Below are 26,504 nucleotides of genomic sequence, written 5' to 3'. Positions count from 1 at the left end.
AGTATTGGAAGGCTGTAGATCTTAAACATATAGGTGGCTAGTACATATTAATTACAAGATAGCAGTTTGTAAAAATTCTGTAACAATCTGACCCTGAAATATAAAAGTCTTAATGGCTTCATTTAAAAATGATTGGTGGGTCAGTTATGCCCCAAATCTGTTCCCTTTGTCTAAGAATCAGGACTGGACCATGACAATCCTGCAGTGGCCTCTCCTGGGACACCTTATCCCACCTCTACTGTTGCACCTGCTGCCTCCTGAGGGCTACACTCGGACTCTGCCCTGCCTGGTGTGGTGGGAATTACATACTACCTTTACTTTTCACTCCTGGATCTGGCTAGAGTCCCTGCCCTTCTTCCCCATGGGGTCTAGCTGGGAGGAAAAGAATACATATAAAAGCTTGTTTTACCCACGCTTGCAAATTTATTCCTGAGACTGACCACTGGAATTAGAAGCCCTGATTCCGACAGACAAAGGAAAACCAAGTTGCTCTGTGTCACTGACCAGCCCCTTTACCTATGAGGCCGGACAAGGCTGAGAACTAGCGTAACTAAACACAGAACGGCCTGGGAGCTACAGGCGTGAAATGAAGAAATCACTCAGAAGAGAAAATGTCAAACTGTGCCTGCGTGCGGCCAAAACCTGTGAACTGCTAATTGATGCTAAAATTTCTAATGCCTCACAGCTCACAACACTGCCCACAGTTTTAATTTATTTCATAACAAGCGTGTTTAGGTCGACCTTTGGAAAAATGATTTCACATGGAAACGAGCTCCAATTTTATACCAAAAGTCAGAGAAAATGGGCCTCAGACTTAGGGATCAACGTTGCTAGAATGTTCCTACTCTGTTCGAAATGTAAGTTGGAAAAATCTTGGAATCTAATTGTGGGTTATTTTGCTCCATCTCAGCAACATTAAGTTGAAAACATTCTTATGTGAAGTTGGTCCGATCTCACCCTTTTTAACTTTGAGAACATGAGTTAATTTGCGTGCTCACTCTGTATATTTATATCTAAATCCTAGATTTGCTTGGAAATGTGAATTTTATCAGTTGTCAGAGGCAACTCAACGCGGGAGAGTGAGAGGAGGAAAAAACCAAGTCGCGTTCACACGTAACTTAAGCTGGCGCCCATCTGGCTCAACTTGATGCTTTCCGGCTAGACACGGGAGCTACTCCTCCGGGGGTGAGAAGGGAGCCATCGCGGAAGATAGCGATCGTGGGAGCATCATTTTAAATCCTCATCACTCCACCCTCACGGTGTCATCTGACGGCAGGAGAGGCCACGCTGCTCACGCCACCTGATTCTGCAGTGTTTGAAGAGCCTTCCGTTTTGTGCGGGAACCTGATAAACAGGCTTACGAAGGGTACGGTAGGCTGAGAAAAACCCACAGCAGGATGCGATCTTCTCTGGTTCTTTCTCTTTCATCTTAGCAGAGGGCTAGGGCCTACAAAGGGCCTATCCATACGGTCAGTTCACTAAAAAGCACACCCCTTCTCGACTCCTAGCGACATCTGTGAACTTTGAGTGTCTGTAAGTTATGTGTTACATTCAGATTCTGTGTTTAAGTATCAAAGTTGAATAAGAGCCATAGATTAGGGACAAATGAGCTAGGTTTGCCCTCATGTCGTCTTCTGTGACCCCTTGTTTTCCTGAACAAAGCTTTCTTATTCGGTTCTGGCCATTACTGACTTCTAGTTACAGATGCCGGGATGAATTTCAGAGTGAAGGCGAGGGGCTGTGTCCCATCTGGTGGCACCAACACACCTGGGTTAAGCCGAGTATGGTAATCCAGTGGACAGGAACACGGGCCATGGATTTTCTCTACTGTGACATTCCTTTATGGTTCACGAGGAGTGGGGTTGGGGGAGACATTCTTATCGAGTTATAGTTGTGAAATCCTAAAAGTTGAATCGACAAAGACATTTGTTGCAATCCAATCAGATTTAACTTCAACACTTGTCCTCCATGATCCTCTAGTGGTCAAAGGCAAAAGAAATTGTCAGAAGGAAGCTTTGTCGGGAGATGGAAATAGTTTATATTCTGATTGTGGTGGTGACTACATGATTGTATATACACTTCCAAACAAAAGAACTGTCCACCTAAAAAGGGTGAAATTTACTGTGCTAATTACACCTCAATGAACCTGACTTGAAAGGAGAAGGGGAAAGAAAGAATAAAAAAGAAAAAGGTCACTTGGCATTAAAACAATATGTAACAACCCAGACGGCCCTCAAAAACACTATATAGAAGCCAGGCACCAAAAGCTGCCTACTGTACGACTCCGCTTAGACGGAGAGCAGGTAGAAGGGCATGAATCATTCATCCCTCCCACCCACATCCACACACGTACACACCTCACACTCCTCGCCACGCTCCCAACCCTAGAAAAAAAATTGTTTCCCACCAAGCTGGCTTCACTCACGCCCTCAGGAAGAACTTAGCACGGGGTTTCGTAACTGTATTTCAGAGTCGTGAGGGGGGCTACTGCTCAAGAACAGAATTGATTTTGGGTGTTTTAATTCAACTCTCCCAGAGAGAATTCCAGAGAGAGACCCTGATGGGGTGCATACAGCTTATTATTTCTCTTCCCCCTCAAATTTAATGAGGCTACAAAACTTAAATCAATTTAGCGAGTAAAGAGGTGTCCTATTCCTTTATTTGGGATAACTTTAAAAGAAAAAACTCATTCTACAGTATCTTCTCGACTCACATTAGCCAAAAATATCGTCTCCCAGGCCCTTCCATTTTTCCATCAGATTAACACGAACAAGATTCCCTGCAAGTAAGCCTCATATTGTCTGCACTCACATTTCAAGCATTATCTTAGGTCAGACATTACTCTGAAATATTATGCAGCCATTAGACATAATGAGTTCAATAATGTCTCACACACACACACACCATATACATCAGTTCATACAATGAAAAAGGAGAGGGGACCTGGGACTGAGGAAGAAACAAGTTGAAGACGGAGAGAGGCATTCTCTTTATTTTAAATCTCCTGTATACTTTAGGAGAGTCTCATGTGCTACTTTTTAATAAAAGTATTAAGTAAAAACATCTAAAACCTTAAAAAAATTAATTACAACCCAAATTCCCCTATAGGCTTTTGGCAACTCAGAAAAGGGAAGACTGTTCCCCAAAGTCGTTGAAGAGCCTAAAAGGGGGGGCTTTTGAAAAAGGGTCCCCTCTGAAAAAAGGGCTTGGGTCCCCACAATTTAATGTGTTATTATTTCAGAATACAAGTCAATGCATAGCTTCTATATTTTAAATATTTTAAAAACAGTATGGAATGTCTTAAGTGAAATCATCACTCTTTATGTGTTCCACCTGAGAACCACCCAAGTCTCATTATTTCAAAGAATCAATCTTAGTCCCTGTTCCAAAGGCACGTGCCAACTGGTAATGTCATTGGTTTCTCTTACATAGACAACATAAGACATGTACAATCCTCATGTAATTCCAGTAAAACCAACTCTCTATACACAAAATATAAATGGCCAATACATATGTTAAAAAAAAAATGCATCTCGTTTCTCATAAAATAGCCAAGATAAGACCACAGTGTGCGCTCAAGTTAGCAATGGCAGCTCTCACGGGGAGGACCAGTCCTGTGTCACAGCCAGTTGACATGAACATTAAGATAACCTATCAGACAGTAGTTTGGCAACAGGTATTGAGAACTTAAGGGTATACATGACTAGCCATTTTGCTTCCAAGAATTTATTCCAAGTAAAAGATGAAAGATGAATGCAGGATTATCTACAAAGGGAATCATCCCAGAGGTGTTACTAAGCGTGAAAATCGGAAAAACTTCAACATCAAAAAATAGACATTTATTGTCTAAAATATGATATAGCTACGCAATGGAATGATGTTTGTCATTGAAGAAGAATAGATCTTTGAAGGATATCTTACGATACAGGAAGATGTTATAGATATGATAATTTTGAGTGAAGAGAGAAACAGGATTCTGATCTGCAGAGGCACTACGATCTCACGTTTCTACATATACATGTATTTGCAAACATATGTTCATATACATATAGATCATGTGTGGATACAAATACAGAGAGAGCGGAGTGTAGGAGGAAACAGTCCACCAGGCCTGTGGCTCACGGTGGCAGAACACAGGGTGGCTTTAACCTTCTTCTTTAAACATCTTCCCCAGTTTCTAAAGTTTCAACCACTGATGTACACATTTGTTGTAAATTTTTATTTTGAATGTATTGATTTTATAATCTTTAAAAATACATATACAAATATATGTGATATGATGCTTGTTTTGTGTGAATTTTTGTTGGTAGAGAACGGACAGAGAAAAACCAAGGGCTATTATGAGATCCTTTATTTGAAAATAAAAATGCTGATCCTTTCTAATACTTAGAATAAAGGGAATTCAGCACTAAAACATATGCTGTAAGATATCGCTTGCCTACACAGGAAGAGAAAACAAAGGATTGCTGCGGGGAACACAGCCTCATTAGTCTTTCATTCCTACAGAGCTCCGCTGTGCTGAACAGCTTAAAGTCCTGCTTGGGGATCTCGTCGTTTCTCTGACTAGTTTAGTTCACGTGGCCACACTCGAGCTACGGTACAGGTGGATGCAGAGCGTGAGATCATTCCACAACTGACTTTTAGATTCCCTTCACCTGACCGGTCAAGGCCCAGTGCCTAGCACAGGTGTGGGGCATTGCAGATGCTGAATACACACCCGTCTAATAATTCTGAGAGCTGCGTTCGCAGGAGGGAGAGACAATGAAGACCAGAATCACGTCTTTTTGCGGACACATCAGAACACTGTTCTTGGAACGTGTTCGGTGCTCAGTAGGAGCACGCTGAACTCAAATTAGTTGGGCGGGTCCCCAAAGGTTCTGTGGCTATAACCGGCGCCACAGATGCGAGGCTGATATTAGAACAAGGACACCGGTGGGAGAAGGGGCCAGGGAGCCAAGGGGCAATGGAGTGAGGCATCTGACTGGTTTAGGGAGCTATCAATGGGCCGTCTCTCAGCAAAATGCAGGCTGGTTGGGGTAGCTAGTCTGAGGGTTTTGTTGTTGTTTGTTTTGTTTTTTAAGCCAGATTTTGGAGCCTTCAAAGCCCAAAGCAACAGGGGATGTCCTGCAGTCCTGGCGTGAGTGGGAGTGAACGGCTGTTCCATGATTTTATTACTCGGGGGCTCGAAATCACTTTTCCACGCCTCACTCCTCCTCCCTCACATTCCCCCGACTGTGTGCGGAGGGCGCCCAGGAGAAATCAAAGGAGTGTATTCTTTAATCTTCAATCAGACACCTCTGCTCACGTTTTATGTACTGGCTTTTCCAGAAATGGCTGTTGATGGCTTTCCATTTGGAATAATTTAAAACAGAATACTCTCTTTCAGATGAGGCACTAAAATACATCAGAAACCCAAACGTTGTTTTAAAGCTCCAGTCCTTTTTGACACCCAGGACTGACACTGTCCTTGCCTTGTGGCTTCCTCTTACGTACACACAGCAAATGTCACATAAGCGATGCTCCTTTTCTAATCTCTAAAGAAGCCCTTCTCAGAGGAACAAGCCTGGGAATCTGGGGAGCCCACTGAGCACCAGAAGCTGTACCGAGAGAGAAGATGTGGGCAGGAACGGCGGAGGGTATGTCTACAGTGATGATCAGCCTCACCTGCACTGACGCGTGGCTGGCAACTCATGCCTTAAGATAAATTCTGACGGAATGACATGTTTGAGTCAAAAAACGTGTGATGCGTGGACGAATGTGAAAACAGACAACGCTGTATTGTGTGAGTCATTTCAAGGTGAATTGCTTTATGATGGGGCAGGGGAGGGGGGCATGTAAACTTCTTCAGCCGTGACCCTCAGCAAGATACACGTTTTGTACTGCACACCAGTACACACGCCTGAGAACGTAAAACTGATCGAATGAAACCCTTGTCTTTGCTATTTGGGAAGCACTCTCGAAACTGCTTTATTCCAATCCCTAAAACACTATTCAAAATTCACTGAAGCGATTTTGTTACCCGTGATGAGTCACTACTCGCAATTACTTTAAGAGAATAATCCATTTGCCTGCCTGCCTCCTTCCAGATATATTTCCCCCCTATTTTTTTGAGAGAAAATGCCTACAACCACATCTCACGAACTATTCAAAGTTAGAAATCAGATGAGTCAAGGTCACGACTCAAGAGGAACATTCCAAAACAACAGAAAATATGTTATTATCTCATGCATAAATGCAAGCAGCCACCCGGCCTAGGAACTGGTAAAATACTTAAGAACTCCAAGCAGCCCCTTCTTACCACAGCAGCAGCATAACAAAGAATGTTCTAACAGAAGTGAAGTAGGTCAGCAGCCAGAGGGTTAGATTTATTTTGGTTTGATTATATATTTTTTGTTTTGTTTCCTCATAACCTGAAAACCCAACCCGCTAGCCAGACAAAATGTCTCAGTAAGGGTCCCTGGCCACGATTCTGACTTTTCCTCAAGACCAGCAGCAGCAAAGAACCCTGGGCTCCCCTCTGCCGACAAGAGGCTGTCACACCAGTGACAATGGAGCAACAGCAGGACTCACCTGCTGGAATCTGACCTCCACCTGACGACACGTGTGTCGTCCTATGGCTGTCCCAGGACCCGACAGGCAGGTCCCAGCAGAGAGGAGGGCAGGCGCTGGCAGGCCACATTCCCAGGCTGCCTACTTTGGGATGGTGGTGCCAGGCCATACCTGTCCAACTCTTCCTGTGTGTCAGACACTTGAGGCGAAGACCCATGTTCCTGATTTCGGTCATCTTACGGGACGTTGCTTGTCCTGCCTGAGAGATTTTATCGGCTACTAACTAAATTATAGCCCCAACACCCAGTGGATTCAACTTGACAATGAAATTGTCTTCCATCCCACTCTCTATGGCCCTGGCTACCTGCCTTCCATCCAGCCTCTCTAAGCTTCTCACCTGTGTTGGATGATGGCCAACCTTACAGAAGAATCTGGGTGGAACTGACGTGAATTACGAAGAGGATGAAGCTGGAGGAAGACCATGTATGAAGACAGATGAGTAAATATGTTGTATCCATGTAGTGTGGGATGGGCCTCAATGGGGGAAGTTCAGGGGTCAAGACTGCACTGTGGCAGGTGCTGAAAGGAAGTGGAGGCCGAAGGGTCTGGAGGGTGAGGAGCCTGGGTGTGCACAGGTCCACAGGAGAAGGAAGCACACCTGTTGGGATTTCTGCAGCGTGGGGATGGCGAAAAGATGTTTGGGCTTTACTCTGAGAGAAAACCGGCGCCGCCTCATCTAAATAAGTCAGACTGAACAGATATGACTCGTGCCTTAGATAAAGCCCAGGCTGCAGGATGGAACGGGATGGATTACGGGGAATGTGTGACAGTCACACATGCATTGGGGCGATGGCCGTAGAAGCGGAAAAGTCAGGAGACACAAAGGTATATAAATGTTGACTAACTATGCTTTAAACCTGAAATTAACACAATATTGTATGCTTACTATATATTTTTTAAAATCGTAAGTGGGAAAAATTGTTTCTGTCTATGGAATCCAGCAACTTTTCAGCATCCCCACTGCTAACACCCTGGTGCGAGACACCATGACCTCTCACGGTACCCACTGTAGCGGGCTGTACGACCTGGTTCTCTCCTGTTGTCTAATCTCAGAAGATCAGCCAGACAAGTCTTTCAGACTGTAAGTCACACGACATCACGTGCCTGCTCAATCCAGCCCATGGCTTCTCTCTGCCCTCGGCGTAAAAGCCGAGCGTGTTAGATTGGCCTTCGAGGGCCCGCAGAGCGTCTCTGCCCTCCCAGCCCCGTATCTCCTTCCCTCTCCCCGGCTCTCCGGGCTCCGGCCACGCTGGCCTCCTTGCTCTTCCTTCCCAGGCTGGGTGGACACGCAGGACTCAGGGCCTTTATACTGCGGCTCCCTCTTCCCGAAAAACTCTTGTCCAGGTACTTTCTTGGCCTGCTCCCCCACTTCATTCAGGTTTACGGTCAGCAACCCCCTTTTCTGTCTGGTGTTTCTCCATTGCGTTTGTAACCACGTGACATACTTTTTAGTTGTTTACTGTCTGTTTTTCTCCAAGTAAAATACGTGCTACTTAAGGGAAGGCGGGGCCTTCTGCTTTATTTCCCTGCTACAGCCCCAGGCTGAGACATTGTATTTTTTCTGAGCAAAGGTTCACCCCGATGCCCTTTCTAAAAATAAGAATTTGTAAACAATATCAGTATCTGTCAATAAGAAGCCCATACTTTGATCAAATGGGATACTATTTATATCTATATCCACAATATGCCCACACGTAGAAAACGCAATACTATTCGACTATTAAAAATTTGAATAAACAGCAAATGAATCAACTCATTGAAAGGAAAAAAGTCTAACATATTAAGTGAAAAGAGTCAGGTCACAAAGAAATACATATGGAGTTAGCTCAATTTTATAACAAAATCAAGTAGGAAAATGTGTTCAAGACGTGCGTTAAGGTAACTCCTAATCTAAAATAAACATTCTTTAAATGATCAAAACAGTCAACCCTGTGAGGCCTTAAACGGGAGGGTTTCTCTTTCGTGACGTTAATGACATAGAAAAGCAGCAGGATTCATTCTGACCTGGACAAGCGGGGATGGGAAAGTAAGCCTGCCCATTTCGGTAAGATTTTGTCTTATCTCATGGGCTCCAGAAAAAAGCAATTTCTCAAGCGATTAAATAGCCAATAAGAGCCGAAGGTACAGGAGAGCTAGGCTGCTCCGGGTGGAGATCGGCGTGACTTGCAGGAAAGGGAGGGAGCATTTGGACAGAGGCTTGTTTCTCCCTCCAAGTGCTGGCAGGACTTACACCCTCCTGTTTTCGAGTAGAGATGGGTGAGGGGCTGCTTCTGCCCTGCCAGCCCCCTGCACTGTGGGTGGGGGCGACAGCCGCTGCCCCTCCGAGGGAGGGCCAGGTGGGGCGAGACTGGGTGACATCAGCCAGGCAGGAGGGAAGAATCGAATGAGAGGAATGATTTTTTTTCTTTTTTTGGCCAGTTCCTTGATCTCTTTTGGCAAAAGGAAGGTTTGATTCTTCTCAAAGAACATTTGGCTAGCAATAAAGTTGATATTTCAAAGAATAAAAGAATTCCTAGTGGGAAAAGCGCATTTAACTATATTTCGTGGTCAAAAGATGAGCATAGTTCGTATCTGTGTGGGAGAGGCGGTCCCCCAAGGCTGTCTGTCATCAGGAGCTCCTCCTGACAAGCTCTTCGATCATTTCATGAATTCTGCTGCCCAGAATTCCATCCTCCTCCAGGTTATACACATGTCACTCCAGCGCCGAGGATGGCAGTTCCCAGAGAAATAATTTAGTGGCGGGAGTCACCAGGTCAGGTACAGAAGAAGGACTCTTGTTTTAACACAGCAGTTTCAGGGCTGGAGGCCGCACGGGCAGTAACAGCGATTTAAAGTAGAGGGAACTGAGGGCCACCCAAGGCTTGTCAGCGGAGAAGGGGTGGTCGGTGCTGGGGCTCGAACTAGGATCCAGATCTTCTAATGCCTGATCTAGAGCTCCTACCCCGCCATGAAAATACCCATGTAACCCTGGTCTGAATTACCACAGGGAGAGGCAGGCAGAGGAGGTTCCAAAGAGATCCCCACATTTAGGAGGCGCCAGCCAGGCCACCTAGGAAGGAACTGGAGAGTGTATTAAACTGATTTCTGGGTTCTCTTGCAGGAATTTATATTTCACAGAAGCTCCCCCCAGTGAATGTGACGCACAGCCAAGTTCAGGAATCACTGGCCTGGGTTATACAAGACAGAAGAGCAAAGGACCTTGCCGATTTCTATTTTTAAAAATGCAAGTCATTCTCCTTACTCACGCTATGGAGAAGCAACTTGGAAATATGCAAATAGAAAGCTCAAAATAGCTTCTTCAGGGAAAAAAAAAAGATATGATTCATACTTCTAAAGATGCTCAGGCCACAGCTGCATCTGTTCTCGTGGTCGAAACCCTGGGGAAGCCAAGTGGAGGGAGGCTGTGCCGGACTTGTTTGCTGGGATCTAACACTTTGTGCCGTTCCCCGGGGACAGGGGGTGACCACGCTCCACAGACACTCAGGCAGCTGGGACTGACCTGCAAGGAGGGGACAGCTTGATGTCCTAGCCTATAGCCGCCATCCCAGGGGGCCTGGCTCCTTTTCTGTTCCACTAGCTGGGCTCACCTGCCTGGGCAGGAAGCATCTTTGACGGAGCATTTGCCTGACCTTTCCCCCTATTCACTGGAGTCTAAGCTCTGAACTGGTTCAAGGTCACCCCACTTCCCAAAGCCAGGGGATGGGTGAGAAAGATACAGCAAGCTGAGAGCTGTCTGCAGGCAGTTGGGAATTTAATAAAAAAGGAAGCCACACGGCTGTGTGTTCTGAAACACAAGATTGAAAACAGGTTATTTTATTTCCTCTTTGAGGAACACATCTTAGTGCTATATTCTAATTCAAATTTGGACTCTGCAGGCCTTAGCACCAAATTACCTGGGGAGGAAGGGGAGGAAGAGGGGTGAAGAAGAGCCCGTTGCTCTAACGCATTCTTCACTTAATTTAGAAAAGAATGGTGTTTGCGAGGTTTCAGGGTAAAACACCAATCTCACACAAAATTTACCCGTGTCTGGAAAGTATTTTGGAACTGACCCTGAAGCAAATAGAAAGCTACTCCATCAGGCCATACATATTTATGACATGCAGACTCTACGCAAAGCACCGGGTAGAGGCTCGGATGACAGACAACTCAGTCCAAGGCCAATCTTCAAGGGGCTTGTGGAGTAAGAGGAAGACAGGACATTTTAAAACTGAAAGCAGGGGCTGGCCTGCCCTGTGCACTGGAGAGAGGCAAACACACATAGTTTCAAAGAGGATAACAGTGTCTATTATCTGGTGGCCTCAGCCTGCTCAACTGCCCCAGGGTCCCGGCTCCCTCCCGTGTGAAGCAAAATGGCGCAAGGGTTAACAGAGTAGTGACCTCAGAGAACTGTCTGCCAGAGAGGGAGCCTCTAGCAAATGGCAGTAGTGATTTTTTTTAAAAAGAATTCTTTCTATTTATCCTTAAATCCCAAGTTCAAGGACTGAGAGCTGAGAAACTCCCCTGGTATCCAAGTCCTGATCTACTCCTCCGACCTCCAGGAAAACCTGCGACCCCCGGGCCTCAGGTTCAGGATGGGAAGCTTGCAAGGCATCCCCGAGCTTTCTGCCCTCTGCTCTCCCTGCCACTAGGGAGTCTCCCGGGGCCACTGTGGGAAGTCACAGCCCTGAGGGAGGGTGTGGCCATGCTTCTGGGGGTTATTTTGTTGGTTTGCTTGTCTGTTTTCGTTTACTCATGAATATTTGGTTTTAAAACCCTTACAGGTTAGCATTTCAGTGTCCTTTCAGTGGGATCTAGCTTTTTCTACTTGACCTCTATCTGCATCTTCCAGCATACTGCTGATACTTGCCCTTCCACTCGATGCTGCTTTTTGCAACTCACAGTCTCCTTTTACAACGCCCAGGACCTATCAGCTCAGGGCCTGGTGTTGATGCCTCCCAGCGCCACAATGCCTGCTGGTTGGGGCGGGCGGTCATGCTCTGGAGAAGGCACGGCCGGAGGGTCCAACCCCGGCGGGTAGAACTGGAGGAGGTGGTCTCTGCCTGTCACGTTTTGGGAGCGGAACTAGCAACTTGCATCCTAGGGGGACCTGACAGATGAGGAGCGCAGGGGCCACCCACGCAAACGGCTCCTTTTCCCTGCTGGGATCACCTTCCTCGTGTGGGTGTTTTAATGATGTTTCTGGGTATAAAAGGGGCTGCACATCCAGCCACCCCAGTTCCTCACTTGTGTACCCACTGGCGTCCAGGCGAGCGTGCCCCGGGGCCAGAGGAGAACAGAGGGAAAGGTGTGGGCAAGCGCATTCCAACGTGCCCCGCCTGACCCGCGCGGGGAGACCAGGGAGCAGCTGGCCTCCCGGGAGCCCCCTCGGGGTGCAGGTGTCTTGAGCCAGGCTCCGGGCACCGCCTGCACCCCAATCCATCGCCCAGGGCCCCTCCACCGCCCCTCCCCCAGCTCCCCTGGGAAGCCCCAGCCAGGCCGCCCCAGCACACCCGCTCTCTCTCACGGACAACAGGCTGAGCTAGATCCAATGGAAAATCATTTTGATTTATTCATTTTTTCTTCCCTTCAAATTATATTAAAATATCTTATGCCCTAAAAACATATCATTCCTATTTTTATAATACATATATGTGTATAGAGAATGATAAATGCAACTAGGGGGGGATGTTCACACAACAATAGGTAAACCTGGGTGAAAAGTAGAGAGGAATAAGCTCTTCTGGCCGTCCTGGCAAACGATGCTTTTTAAAGACAGATATAAGAGATACATTTCCATGTCCAGTCACTTTTTGCTGCTCTCCTTCACCAGCTCCTCCAGGCCACCTTCCACCCCCACCCCCACGCCCCTCCCCCGTTCTTCCCGACGGACCCTCCCGTCAAACGCGAGTCTCCGTCCTCGCTCCGGCTGGCGGTCTGGCACGGGGTGTGAGCTTTGGGCTTGTCCGCGCATCTGGGGGCGCGCACATCTTCATCACACCAGGAACGCGGTCCCCCCGGAGGGCACCCTGGCTTCTTTATTGGAAACGTGTGTCGTATATTTTAGTAAAGTCTTACGGTTTTCTTCGTCTAAGTCAAAGACGTTTCTGTTATGATTATTCTGCAACAGTTTACATTTTTATTGCCATGGCTAAAAAAATTTCCTTTTTTCTGCATTTTATAATTACCTAATTACTGCTGGCACATAAAAAATGCTACTGAGTTTTGCTTTTCTGCTACCGAGCGATGCTTCTAAATTTCATTAATTCTAACAGCATTTTCATTGCTTCTTCGGGGATTTCTAGATAAATAAGTTTTAATGTCTATCATGTAAAATGCTTTGTTTCTATCAGTGAACTATCCCTGCATTTTCTGTGTCTTCCACATCAAGGAGAAATAAAAATGGTGAATATTAGCTTCCTGTAGCATTCCGCTTTAGTTTTTAATAGGAAAGCCATTTTATTATAACCATTTTAAATATTATAATGTTGCTTGTTGCTTTATAATAGTATTTTTTTAAATGATGCTAAGAATGGCGTCTACTCGTATTCCATCATCTTTAACAAGCGCTATGATGTGTTCTCAGACACTGTTTTAGCACGAGCTGAAATCAGCGTCCGGGCAGGCACATCACACTTGCTCGCGTGAGAGATACACCGGACTGTTCTCTGGACCCGAGTTCCTCTCGCTCCCCTGGGACAAGCAAATCTTTGCGCCAAGTTTAAGGTCCGAGAGGAATAATACAAAGGCCTCCATAACACACACTTTGCAAACATTCACAATCCAGTCCTTCGTTTTATTTGTGTGCGCCTTTGCTTTCCCCGTTTATTTATTTTTGAAGTGTTATTATGCTTCTCTATACGGCACGTCAGCTCTTAGGGGGAAAGGGGCCATGAGCCAAAGGGAAAAACATGCTCCTCAACAGTGGAAAGTGTCGCAACAAAGGCACAAGTGACGTGCTCCGGGAGATCAGGGCAGGGTGTGAGGTGCTCCCACCGCGGGCATTGGAAGACGGACCAAAGCAGTCACCCAGGCCTGACATTCGAGGTGGCCCTGCAGGCCTACAGGACAGAAGGACAAGACAGTGGGTGTCTGTGTCTCTCCTCATCGGGAGGCAAACCTACCAGGCTGCCCTCTCCACCTGTCACTAAAGAGACAGTAGGAATGGACGCGAGGCATCATCTCGGAAACAGGGCCCAAAAGAGCAAGTCCTAAGAGGGCCCAGGACAAATATAAATTATTTTCATCCATGTACCATTGAGATGTGTTTGCTATAGTCTCCTGTCCCTGCCGGGTTTAATTTCTCTCCGTAATCACTCCCCGTGGAGAGAAACATGGCATGGAGTGTTGAGAAGCGTTTACAAACACGGCCTGCAGAGATACCAACAAACCACCACACGACATCCAGGTCTTAGGACAGCCACCCGGTGCACGTCAGAGCAGACGACCCACTGTGCATCTCAGGGTCTTTACCACCGGGCGCAGGCAGGTTAATGTTTCCTTCACCAAGAAGCACTTATCAGTTAACAGAGGGGGAGGGGGAGGGGAGGGAGGAGAATGGCACTCATCATGAGGATCACACCCCGTGTTACAAATGGTAGGACACAGAGAAAAATGGCAAAAACTCCCACATCAGTTACGCCTGCTACCCAGGGCTTCGGATTCTGAATGCGAGACTCTTCCATGCGCTCCCCCTGCCTGTGATGATACTTGGTATATATCCTGGTATCAGTTTTATAATCATGCTCACCAAGCGCTCCAGAATAAATTTTATGCTCTCTCCTATGGCATCTTGAATTTGAGCCAAGAGTGGATGTAACTTTTCTAAAGCCAAGCTGAGGCCTTGAACAGCCATGGTATTTTGTTCTAGTTCTGTTGGGGTTTTTTCCCCCTTTAACCTTAAGGCTGACGTAGAAGATGAAAACAGGAGTGGAACAGGAAGATGTAAGACAAAGCCGAGATTCGAGAGGCTTCAACGTTCCACGGGTTAGGGGTACAAGCTGGCATGAAGGAAAGGGAAGACCTTAAGAGGATTAATGGTTAAAAGCGAATGTTCTTAGTTTTCTTTTGCCAGGATGTTCTAAGAGTGGAAGTGGTGGACGGCACTCCTCAGAGGACAAATACACCGGTGTCCCCGAGTTAAGTGTCTGCTCTGACGGCTGCGGCTGCAAAGCCCCTCCATCGCTCATCTGCGCTATTTTTGCTCACCGAAGCAGGGGCGTCTGGGTGATGAATGATACCAGGTGCTGCTCCATGCAGCACCGCGGTGTGTTATAATAAATATCGCCGCTGAAAGACGAAGGAGGGAAAGGCTGCACATGTTCATACCGGATGATGTTTTCAGTTTTCATTCTTGTTTGTCCTTTTCTAAGCAGTAGTTAGTAAGCTTTCACCTAATTATAATGGCCACCAGGTGAACGTGGCAAAATTATTTCAGAAAAAGGTGGAGGCATAAATTGCAACTGCCTGTCCATTCTGCCCTTGAAAATGCACCTGAGAATACCTTCTCCCCCAGAAAGCATAATCGAGGAAGTGGAAATAACCTTTTGCTAAAATGAAAGTAAAGTAGTGCACTCCAGGCATCTTAGTGATGAAAAATAAAATACATTATAATAAAACTTCAATTTCAATTTTCTGCAACCTTTGATATTGCTACATTAAAAAAAAAAATACCAGTACATTTCCCCAATTTCCAATAAAGGCAAAATGATAGAGAGCTGGAATCTGGCTTCAATTTGTTCTAGTTTCTGCGATAGTAAGGAAAATGCAGAAAAGACTTTTTAAAGTAAAGGGACAGAGTTATGCTGTTTTCCCTACCCTAACAAACCCCGATTTTCTTTACCCTCCTACCAGCCTGTGGCCGCATACTCAGGAAAGGTTGGTTTCCCCTCTGGTCTACGGAGCAGCGAGTGACGTCCCTAGGTCTGACCTCCAGAAGGTCCCATTCCCCTCGTCAATGACTGGGTTAGGCCCAGGCCCAGGCCACAGGGGGTTAGACAATTAGACACCAGAGACAGTTTGCTGAAGGGCTTTTGGAAAGATTTCCACACACCTCAAAGAGGCCCGCCAGAAGGGACGGCCTCTTGCTCCCCTGGACCACGGCAGCTGTCATTTTGCTACCAGCTCAGGGATGACTGTGAAGCACCGAGGGTGGCAGAGCCAAAAGATGGGAAGCACAGGGGTCCTCGATGACATCACTGAACAGTGAACCCCCCCTGGGACCTACCCAACTCTGGCATTATGACACTTAATACACGTTCTCACACTGCCATTTGCTTGCCCCCTCAAACCGTCTGCTGCAGCCATGTGGGCGTAGAGTTCTCTGAACCTCCTGGTCTTTCCAGCTCCAGGTGTCACTGCTGGGAATTTTCAGCCACCACACCGCCACGCCACACACACACACACACACACACACACACACACACGGGAATTGTCAGCCACCACACTGCCACACCACACCACACACACACACACACACACACACACGGGAATTGTCAGCCACCACACTGCCACACCACACCACACACACACACACACACACACACCACACACACACACGGGAATTGTCAGCCACCACACTGCCACACCACACCACACACACACACACACACACACACCACACACACACCATACCACACACACACCATACACATACCACAAACACACACACACACACACACACACACCACACACATAACACACACACCACACACACACACCACACACACACACACACACACACACACACCACACACACACCATACCACACACACACCATACACATACCACAAACACACACACACACACCACACACACAACACACACACACACACACACACACACACACACACACACACACACACACACACACACACACACACACACACACACACACACACACACACACACACACACACACACACACACACACACACACACACACCCCGCGCCTGCCCGGTTCCTCTTCTCCTCGTCTTAGTGACTCTTCCGTGCCACATCTGCCAAGACTCTTCCATCCTCAGCCTGCCCGGCTCCCCACGAAGGCACAGGACCGAACCCTGTCTCCTAGCGACACTAACAATGTCAATGAAATGCTACAAACGCAAAACGTTTTATAATCATGTGTTTTGGGGAAGGACTCTCCAGTTAGCATGTGAGCTGCTTCAGAGCTGAAGGGTGTGTCCTAAGCCTGTGTCATCAGTGATTAGATCATGGCTACAGAGAGGCAAGCCTGTGGGCACTGAATGAATAAGAGACAGGAGGAAATGTCCTATGTCCTCGCTCTCCCTAACACTGGAATATATATAACTAGGTGCTACGTATTCAGAAGATAAGTAATTAACCTACTTGTGTCAGAACCCCAATTTTCCTTGTGTACCTCAACAATGTATTGCTTTGAGGACAGTGCTATAGTAACAAAAGCAATAGGTACCGACTGTTTGCCCCGGTAAGATCTTCAGAAAGACGCCCCATCTGTGCGGAGCACCTACAGGTCTGTCTGTGCCGTGCCCCTCCCTGCCCCCCACCCACCCCATGCAAACAAAGATGCCTCTTCTTCTGAAGACTTGCCCTTCCCTTACTTGAATCTTCTTCTAACTGGGGCCGCCAATCATACAACCCCGGTCATGGGGATCTGCGACCACATCCAGGTCCATAAATGGTCTCTTCGTGAAAATGAGTGCCTTGCTCTCAAAAGAACCTCCTGGTGAAAGCGGATGAAAAGGAATCATTTTAGTCAGCATGTAGAGAGCGAAGGAACCAGGGACATCGTCCCAGGTCCTGCATCCAGCTGTCACATACGCAGAGCACTCAAGTCTGTTCATGGAAAGGAAGAGCCTGTCCATCTTCCATCTGAAGCAACACCCACGCCCCTCCAACACCTCCGTGCAGCCAGGATTATGCTTATTTTGTGGGTAAGGAGCCAGAGCCCAGCACCGAGAAGCAGCAGGCCCAAGCCATCCAATCAGCAGCCGAACCGCGATTCAGAGACAGTCATCTGGGTACCCAGATGCAGCCGGTGGACTTGCCCTGCTCGTTCTATGCTATTCTTCGGGCACCCTGCACACTAAGCAGGACCCTAGACAATATGCTTCACTATTAAACATAGATGCCATTGATCTTAATTAACTCCCGGGGCTATTATAGGCTTCTAGTTAAATAACTTTGATAATGAGCTCTGAGACTATAAATAGGCATACCACGCTACTGCACATCATCAGCCTCTTGCCATGCCAATAACTGGAGACCATAAAACAAGCCCTTTTAAAAAAGGAATCTAAGAAAATCTGTGCCTAAATACTTGGTATCAGTTATTTAATTGGATGTTAACATGTTTGCTTTAGACACCAAAATGTAATTGGTAATTCAGAAATGAGTCTCCTCAAAAGACCTTAAGTTAAATCAAAAGACAAAGCATTTTTCGAACATAAAATCATTCTACTTTTGCATATGTCCTTTTCTTTTTTTCTTTTTCCACTCGGTTAGATTTTTAGTTGGGTACGTCTTTGGTCTCAACCAGTAAGCACTCACTTATTGATCTAAAGTGGCCATGGTCTCCAAGGTCAGTTATCGACACATCGGAGGAGAACCGCTAACGTAGAAACAGAGAAAAGCGGGCACACCAAAAGGGGACGGATTTGTTCGCGAAACGAATTCTCGCAGAAGAAAAACAGACATCTCCTGCAACATAAGGGGGCGCTCGGATGTGTTTTCTTATATCGGTAACTTATTTAATACGGCAGTGGGCACGAGGCAATCCATTAAAAAGCAATTTCCCTCCTACCACAAGGTGTTTCATCATCTGATGTCGAGCGATCAGAATGGAGCGGTCCTTTAATATTTTATGAGGAGAAAACAACACATTTGGGCATCTTGACTTCAGAAACATAGGGGTCCTTTGTTAGCCTGGCAGGATGTCCAAGACGACCTTTGCAAGAGATGCTGAGTAACAGGTGCACCCGAACATCAAAACTATCAAAACACTGCAAAAATTAAGCTTTATAACTAATAACAGGCCTTTAAATATATATGTATATACATATATACACACACACACATATATTAATATATACATACATATAGAAAATGACTTACAACGAATAGGAAAAATTATCAACCCCAACTTGTTCATATACTTTCTGAAGTGCAAACTTTGGGGACAGACACCATAGCTTGTTCCCCTGTGTACCTGCAGGCCCCCAGGGCCCCCGGCACACTCTGAGTGATCAGGCTTTTATGGAATGCGTGAACAGGTGTGTTTGTCACCGTGGATGAGGGGAAGCTGCCACGAGTACCTCAGGCCCTCGCTGTCCCAGCTCAGCCTCACTGCGGAGATCAGGCTGGGCCAGGCGCTGAGTGACTGGGGCAGAATGCTGACAGTCACCCTTCCAGCAGAAGGCAGGACATGGAAGAATTCTCAGTGCGAGAGCTGCATTGGGGACACCCCCAGAGGTCCCTGAGGTATCTGCCTTCATCACCACTCTGTCATCTCAGCCCACAGGAGCTGGCCTGAATACCACCAAGTCCTCAGAGGGCTGGCAGGGCTGCTCTACACCAGCCAGGGGTCAGTCCCCATTCTGTGCCCTCCCTAACCCCCTACCTGCTAAGCCACAGAGCTGACAGTTACCTGAGCAGCGTTATCTGCTCACTCTGCCACCACCCACCAGGTGGGGCCCCACTGAGCCGCATGTGTCCTTCCTCACACTGCCTGGAATTGGACCACCTTTTCCAAGCTAGTGCCATTGGGTTGAATATTATCTGTCCGCAGGGTACCCCTTTGACTCCTATGACTGCAATTTCCACCACGGAAGTTGACCACGATCGAGCCAAAAGGAACAACCACAGCCCTGCGCTGACCGCTGAAGGATATAGAGAGACGTTTTGAGAAAGGCCTCGTTAGGCAGTTTTCTCCCTGAGAACATCACAGAGCGCACGTCCACCAACCCAGGTGGCCTGGCCCCCGGCACACCTCGGCCACACTGGACAGCCTCTTGCTCCCAGGCTGCGAGCCCACACGGAACGTTACTGCACAGCACGATGGGGAGTAAGTCAGGCACAAGAGGAAATGATGCCATCAAGAGCCTTGGGAAACAAGATGCATGAGCTGCAGCAAGGTGGCACTACATTTTACGGAGTAGAGTAAATACACTGCATGACCGCACGAAACGTGGGGCGGTAAGAGCACAGCGAAGTTTGTTACCAGGGACAGCAACGTGGTATGTGGCGGAGACAGAACCCAGCTGCCCTTTCTTCCCAACACTGTTCTTGTCCTCCACCGGGCCTCTGTTCTCTGTTCACTTTTAGCCTCAGAGACACATGGCCACTGGGCAGAGAAGAACAGGAAGCCGGGGATGGCAGTCAAAGCAACAGAGAGGATCTCTTCTGCTGCTGCCCAGATGAGCATGGCCAGCCAAGGCAGGTCCTTAGGAGGACGAATGGGGGAGGGCGGAGGGAAGGACGACATAGGCGATGACCAGGGTATGAGACGTGCCAGCCAAGTGGGACACGACAAGTCTCCAGTTTCTGAAGGTCTTAGATGGTTCGCAGTGCGTCTCAGCCAATGACCTTCTACAGTTCCCCCCCTAAAACTGAGATTAACATGAAATAGTCACAGTGATCAGACTAAGGAATCCAGCAGAACTGGTCTGACTCAGGACCTTGATCCTTCAGCTGAATACACAGTAAGCCACACGGCAGACACAAATCTCAACAAGGTCGTCTAATGAGGGGCAGGAAGGAGAACTCATGCCGAGGGTCCAGGTTAACTGAGACGTTCACATCAGCGAGCTGAGACCTGAGTGGACGGACGCAGACATCTCTAGGGTCGGGCTGCTATTCTAGCCACGCACAACGCCCAGAGTTAGTGAGGCTCATCAGGAATGAACTTCGGCTTCCTTCCCATCCCCACGGGAGGACGTCGATGCCTGCTCTGCTCATCCAACAGACTCAACTTCTTAGTTATTTTTCCTCACTAAACTCTGCATTTCTTGTTTACCTTAGCCATACCATAGTCGGTCCTAATGAATAAAACATTACCCCCTTTCCCAGTTTCGTTATTGGATTTCTTCCCATTCTTCATTTTAGACCATGATTTTAAGCTCTCAAGCAGGTGACTGACTATTTATGCTTCCCCAATAATACCAAACACCCAACATTTCTCTGGTGCAAACAGTGTTCTCTGGTGCCCACGTGAGTGAGCCTACGGGAAAGATTTAATGTGTGTGTCGGCTCTACTGATGCTGGAGGAAATGGAAGGCAGCTTGTGGGCCAGGGTCAATCAGATTCACTTCAACAAGTTAAAGCGGAATTATATCAATGAGCAAAAGGCAAGCAAACCATCATGCCCTCTTTTTTTGGGTGCCCTCTTTTTCTGGGTGGCCTCTCCTGAATTTGTAATCTAAATCAGAAAAAGAGCAATAACCATATCTCTGAGGATATTTCTCACAGTCAGTTCCCCATTTTCTTCAATAATTTCTTCTTTCGTAGAGAAAGCATTTTAAACTAGTGAGATACTAGGAGAGATTTCATTAAGGTATTCCATTTTTCTTCTTTAAAGAGGCAAATTATTTCAGAAGAGAGAAAGGAAAATGATCTGGGTATTTGAAAAAGAAATTCATAGGTCTTCTTCCTCACCGAGTATTTAATGCAAGGCTGTTTTAATACACACTCACTTGTATAATATTTTAAGTTCAGTCCCAGTACTTGCCCATTTTTCCACGCTCATAGATTTTAATAACATTTACTCCCAGAGCGGACATGCAGAAATACATGCACTGCAATCCCGAGCCAGCCACGGGACGCCGGGGAACGGCGGTCCGCAACTTGGGGATTGCGGGTGGGGGTCGGGGCACAGCCCGGAAGCTGGTCTCTGCCCGGCACCACACCCACGTGGGAAACAAGGGTACTTACGCAGCTCGCCCACTTTCAGGATCTCACACAGCATCTTGGTCAGCTCGATGCTACTGCGGCCAAAGGGACACTCGTGTTTATCCTCACGGCTGCTGTTCTCAAGCACGATCTGTAAGCAGAGAGCGAGCAGGTCACATGGGGAAGTGGGTTTGGCTACAACATCAAAGATGCGGGCTCAACCTGGCTGCTGTGGCTCAATGGATTGAGCGTCAGCCTGCGAGCCAAGTGTCGCTGGTTCGATTCCCAGTCAGGGCACATGACTAGGTTGCACGTCACGTCCCCAGTTGGGGGCACGAGTGAGAGGCAACCACACAGTGATGTTTCTCTCCCTCTCTTTCTCCTTTCCCCTCTCTCTAAAAATAAGTAAATAAATAAGCAGACAAAGAAATAAATTATTAAAAATTTTAAAAAAGACGCGGGCTCCACAGAGAAACAGACCCACGCCAGCTCACCCGACCGAGGCTCTCGGGGCCAGGGCCAAACTGTCCTCTATGTGCATTTTCATCTAGAGAACCTAAAATTCTCACATTTTCCTGCTGTCCTAGAGCCTTCTTGGACCCTGGAAGAGGATATTTTGCGTGTTGTTGGTCACTTACAGAGATGCCTACGCAGAGAGTTTTTCAGAACAGGACAAGAGAGACTTTTTTACTTAAGTGATGAAACCCCTCTCTTGTCCTCTAGGCCCCGTCCTCTCTTTCCTGGGAGGAGCAGCCTTCTTCCAGGGCTCCCACCACATGCTTCCCACGGAAAGCTGCCATGTTCTTACAAGACCTCGGCCCCGGCCTTGGCTGGCCAGACCACACCTGAGGGAAATGGGACAGAAACTGCACCGACCGGAGTCCTGCCTTGGGACTGACATAAGAAAACTGGCCCGACTGTGCTGACGGTCCCTGGGGGAGATGAGCGCAGGAGCTACCTGTAGGTGAGCCTGCCGTAAAACCATTTCAGAACAGAAAGACTGACAAGATGCAACGGAAAACAAGAGGGGAGGAGTGGGAGTCTCGGGGGCACAGGGCAGCTGGTCACATTTGTTCCTGTAGCAAAGTTTCTTCCGTCCTTCGCTCGTCTGCTGAAGATCCTTCAGTCCACCCGGTAAACTGTCCTGTTTCCTTGTTTCTACCACAACTAAGAAAGCCATTCTACCCACAGATTAAACAAAAGTACAATAAAACAACAACATTCCGGGTTAAAGTCACTGAGCTTTATTTACATTCACATGTTCGCAAAAGGAGTCCTCAGCTTATTCACCACCGACGCCGCCTCTGTCCCCCTGGGGGATGGGCCGGGACCTCAAGAGACCGGCCCACAGCGCCTGCCATGATGCAGTGGGTCGGCTTGTGTGGCTTCTCCCCGTAGGCTGTGCACGCTTCAGGGGCAGCAACAGAACAGTGTCTGTTTGTTCCATCACAATAATAACTGAGCCCCTAGTATGTACCAGAAAGATGCCCAGGCCCCATCAGGTGGAGAACAGACCAGGGTTTGACCTCATGAAGGAATGTTCACTCTAATATACGGAGGCAGATGAAAAGGGGTGATCCAAGTGTACATAGGTGCTGTGCCGAGGTGATGAAGCCTTAGGGGAAGGCCGGTGCAGGGAAGCTGTGATAACCAGGTGAGTGCTGGGGATGCAAGGATGAGGAAGAGCTGGCACATCAAGGTCTGGGGGAGAACGTTCCAGGTAGAGGGGTCAAGGAGAGAGCCCCTGGCTTGAGCAGGACGTGTCCCAGGCAGGCCAGCACATGACTTGGTCTGGGGTTGAGCACGGCCACCGTTTGGAGACCGAGGGAGTCCCAGCGAGCCAGAGGGGCCTTAGAGGTGGGCCAGAGCCACTGTCCCAGGGCTGTGTGAGCTGTTATTCTATGACTGTGACAGACGAGCCGTGAGGTTTAGACACATGAATGGCGTGACCAGATTTGTTTTGAAAAGGTGTACGTGCGTGGAGAGCACCGCGCAGGGGGGCAGACAGAAAGCTCTGCTCTCCAGGAAGGCCTGGGCTGGGCCCCCGACAGAAACCAGGGTGGCCCCGACGAGGCCCGCCCAGCCACACAGCACATCGCTGTAAGCGGTCACGAAAGACACAAAGGTTCGCAGGAGACAGAGAAGGAAGAACATCTGGAAGGCGGGAAGAAGAAGATAAGAGAGGAAGAAACAGGAAGGAGTGGAAGTAAAAGAAGGTGCTATTCTGTTGACACACACGGTTCCGAATAGTGAAGTAATGGAGGGAGCTCAGCATAGCGTGGACTGTTTAAAGCCGAGAGGCGGGGTGTTAATAAAAACGTGCTCCTGTTATTTTCTGCACAAACACCGTGACAGTAACACATACAAACACACACAGAGACACCGACACAAGTGACTGTACACAGTGACAGTCCCCCAGCAGCCAATCAACCCTACCCAACGGGGCGGGGGTTCCTGCCGGCGTGGCATTTATACCTAGCTGTGATGACATCTCATCGTCACGTCTTCAGTCTCCTCCGCCACTTGAGGCGTTTTTCAGCTTCCCTCATGATCACTGTATCACCCTCTTGATCGTCCAAGCAGCGACGAACCTTCTCCGTTTGTGGGGCTTCTCAAGTCTGCAACGTCCGCTTTGATGCGTAATTATGCACTGAAGATGACCATGAACGTAGCCTTCGCTGTCCTCGGAATTTACAATAGACGTTCTCCCTTGCAGTCTCTTTCGGAAAACACAGGTTCTGGGTTGGTTGTTTTTCACTCCCATGAAAGGTCTTCTCCTGCCAACCAGGGAACAAGTACTGACGGGGTCCTTACAAGTTCTGCTCCCCTCCGCAGGGTCTCTTCTGGACAATCTGCCCGCACAGAGTCTCGTTTGACTGAGCCTGAATCACCTGCCTCCTTTTAGAAGAATCCTTCCTGGTCTCAGTCAGGAATTCCAAGTCAGGAAAGCAGGACGGGAAAACAATTAAATTCCCATCCATCAGGGAATCCTTATTTCTCTTTTAAAAAATTGTATCTCTGAGACAGCCACACATATCAAGGAGCAGATCTGACTGTCCAGATGGGAAATGAATGGAAAAAACAGAGCAAGAAGACAGAACATAAAAGACAGGAGACAGGTAGTTTCCAGCCAGCTCCCAGGGAGGACATTCCCCTGCATTCCACATTAACACGCTATTAACATTTCATGAGCACATCCATATTTAATAAGGCTGTGATCTGCATACACTGTAGGTAGAATTACTGCAGCCAATAAATGTTCTGGAAACATTTCCAAGGCACAGTTTATTAGCAGGCACTAAATTAAGGAGTAATTTAAATAATCAATATGTAAATCAGTCTGGAGGAGCCCCACTCTTTATTCTTTAACTTATCATCCGTCTTACCACATTTACACACCTCAAGAAAAATAAACCCTCCTCCTTGACTGATTTCTTCAGACAAGGCAGACACAAATCTTTCAAGTCACCTGTGGAGGTTCTCAGGCCAACATTCTTACAGAGATATTGTAGAAAAGACTATGATGGTGAATGGTACCAATTAGGTATTACTATAATGAGAAATAATTCTTACACTGGATGGTATCCTGTTTTAAAATTTAACACACTGCTGTATCCGTATTCAACTCCAACATTCTGGCATTAACCATGTTCACCTAAGACATTTTGAAAAGTTCCATTTAGAAATAATCAAGGCCTATTTTTCTTCTTTATTTTTTCCTCGCTCTTCAGTTTTAAGAGCAAGCATTCTGGAATGAAAGCCGCAACGGATAGAGAACTAAAACCTGCTATTATCCCTCATTGGAGAATGCGTCACACACCTGAGGAGGTTGTAACTGTCTGCATGTTTTATAAAATAAAACGCTGCGTATTTGTGCAATATTAAGTATAACACATTTTAAAACTGCTTTACAGTTTACAGGGTAGAGAGACATATATCTATCAACTGATCCCCAACACATCCGTAAGACTGATAAGGCAGGTATTTATTACACTATTAAAAATGTGGAGCCAAGAGGAAGAGGCGACTTTCTTGGATCGCAGAGCTAGCCTAGATCAGTCCTCGAATTCGATTTTTAGAGTCTTCAATTTCCAAATCGCTTCCTGCCCCATTATGGCTTACCATTGTCTTCACATACATGCTGCCATGACACTCAATGTGTTTCATGTCAAGGAGGCTCAGAGAACTTTGATTAATGTCCTCTGTGTCACTGAAGTGAGACAATAAATCCGAGAACCTCCTGGACAAAGGTATAAAAGGTTCTGTCTTATCTCATTTATATCTGAAGATGAGTGACGATCTCTCAGCGTGAGTGACCACAAGCTGTTGTGAACTGACCCCACAGGCTTTAGTACCATAAATTTTGAGTTCCCACTGGTGCAGATCATGAACCTATGTGACCTGGGCGTGACCATTAAATGCTGAGCACCAGGCCAGCTGTCACCTGCTACTGCCACCTTCTCTGACCCCTGGGGCCACCGGCTCACTCAGCCTCTGTGTGATAGCCCGTTGTCACTAACCCACTTTCTTCCACTTCTGCTGAGCACTCCCCACCTGGGGCAAGTCCAGTCCTCTGCTTTCTCTGTCCCCAGCCCTGGGGTGAGCCCTGAGGGCCTCCCCCATCACCCTCATCTATGGAGCCTTCTTCTTCCTGCTGCTTTGACTCTCAGGGTCACATGAAGCAACTTCACATCCCTGTGACTATTCTGTTACTATTGATCTGCACGTTCCAACCCCTTTGTCATTCTTCCCCAATCCTCCCAAACCCTGCTGCCCTCTGGGAGCCACCATTTTTGTCTCTATCTGTGGGTCTGCTTCAATTTTGTTTGTTTATGTTGTTCTTTAGATTCTACATATGAGTAAAATCATGTATATGATTGTCTAATCACTATGCTGTATGCCTAAGACCAACACAAAATAATACCAAAAGTAAGCGGTAATTGAAAAACAAAAAAAATAAATAAAATTAAAAAACAGTACTGAGTTCTCGCCAAAGAGAAGGGATTGTCCATCCTGCCCCAAGCTGCCACAAGGCTGCGAGGAGGAGCAGAGAC

At 47.3% G+C, this 26,504-nt stretch overlaps 1 protein-coding gene across 1 annotated transcript in view; it reads right to left on the bottom strand.

Moving 5' to 3' along the window:
• ELMO1 (engulfment and cell motility 1) overlaps nucleotides 1–26,504 on the bottom strand; it is a 341,907-nt gene that overhangs the window by 165,367 nt on the left and 150,036 nt on the right. Inside the window, exon 16 of the mRNA XM_090287018.1 lies at nucleotides 21,493–21,601. Coding sequence (XP_090143144.1) covers nucleotides 21,493–21,601 — 109 coding nt within the window. The remainder of the gene's footprint in view (nucleotides 1–21,492; nucleotides 21,602–26,504) is intronic.

This window comes from Furipterus horrens, unplaced genomic scaffold, assembly GCF_987537825.1.
Source record: "Furipterus horrens unplaced genomic scaffold, mFurHor1.1.pri manual_scaffold_9, whole genome shotgun sequence".
NCBI lineage: Eukaryota > Metazoa > Chordata > Mammalia > Chiroptera > Furipteridae > Furipterus > Furipterus horrens.
The sequence above is the reverse complement of the archived record's forward strand: the minus strand, read 5'-3'. Positions and strand labels throughout refer to the sequence as shown.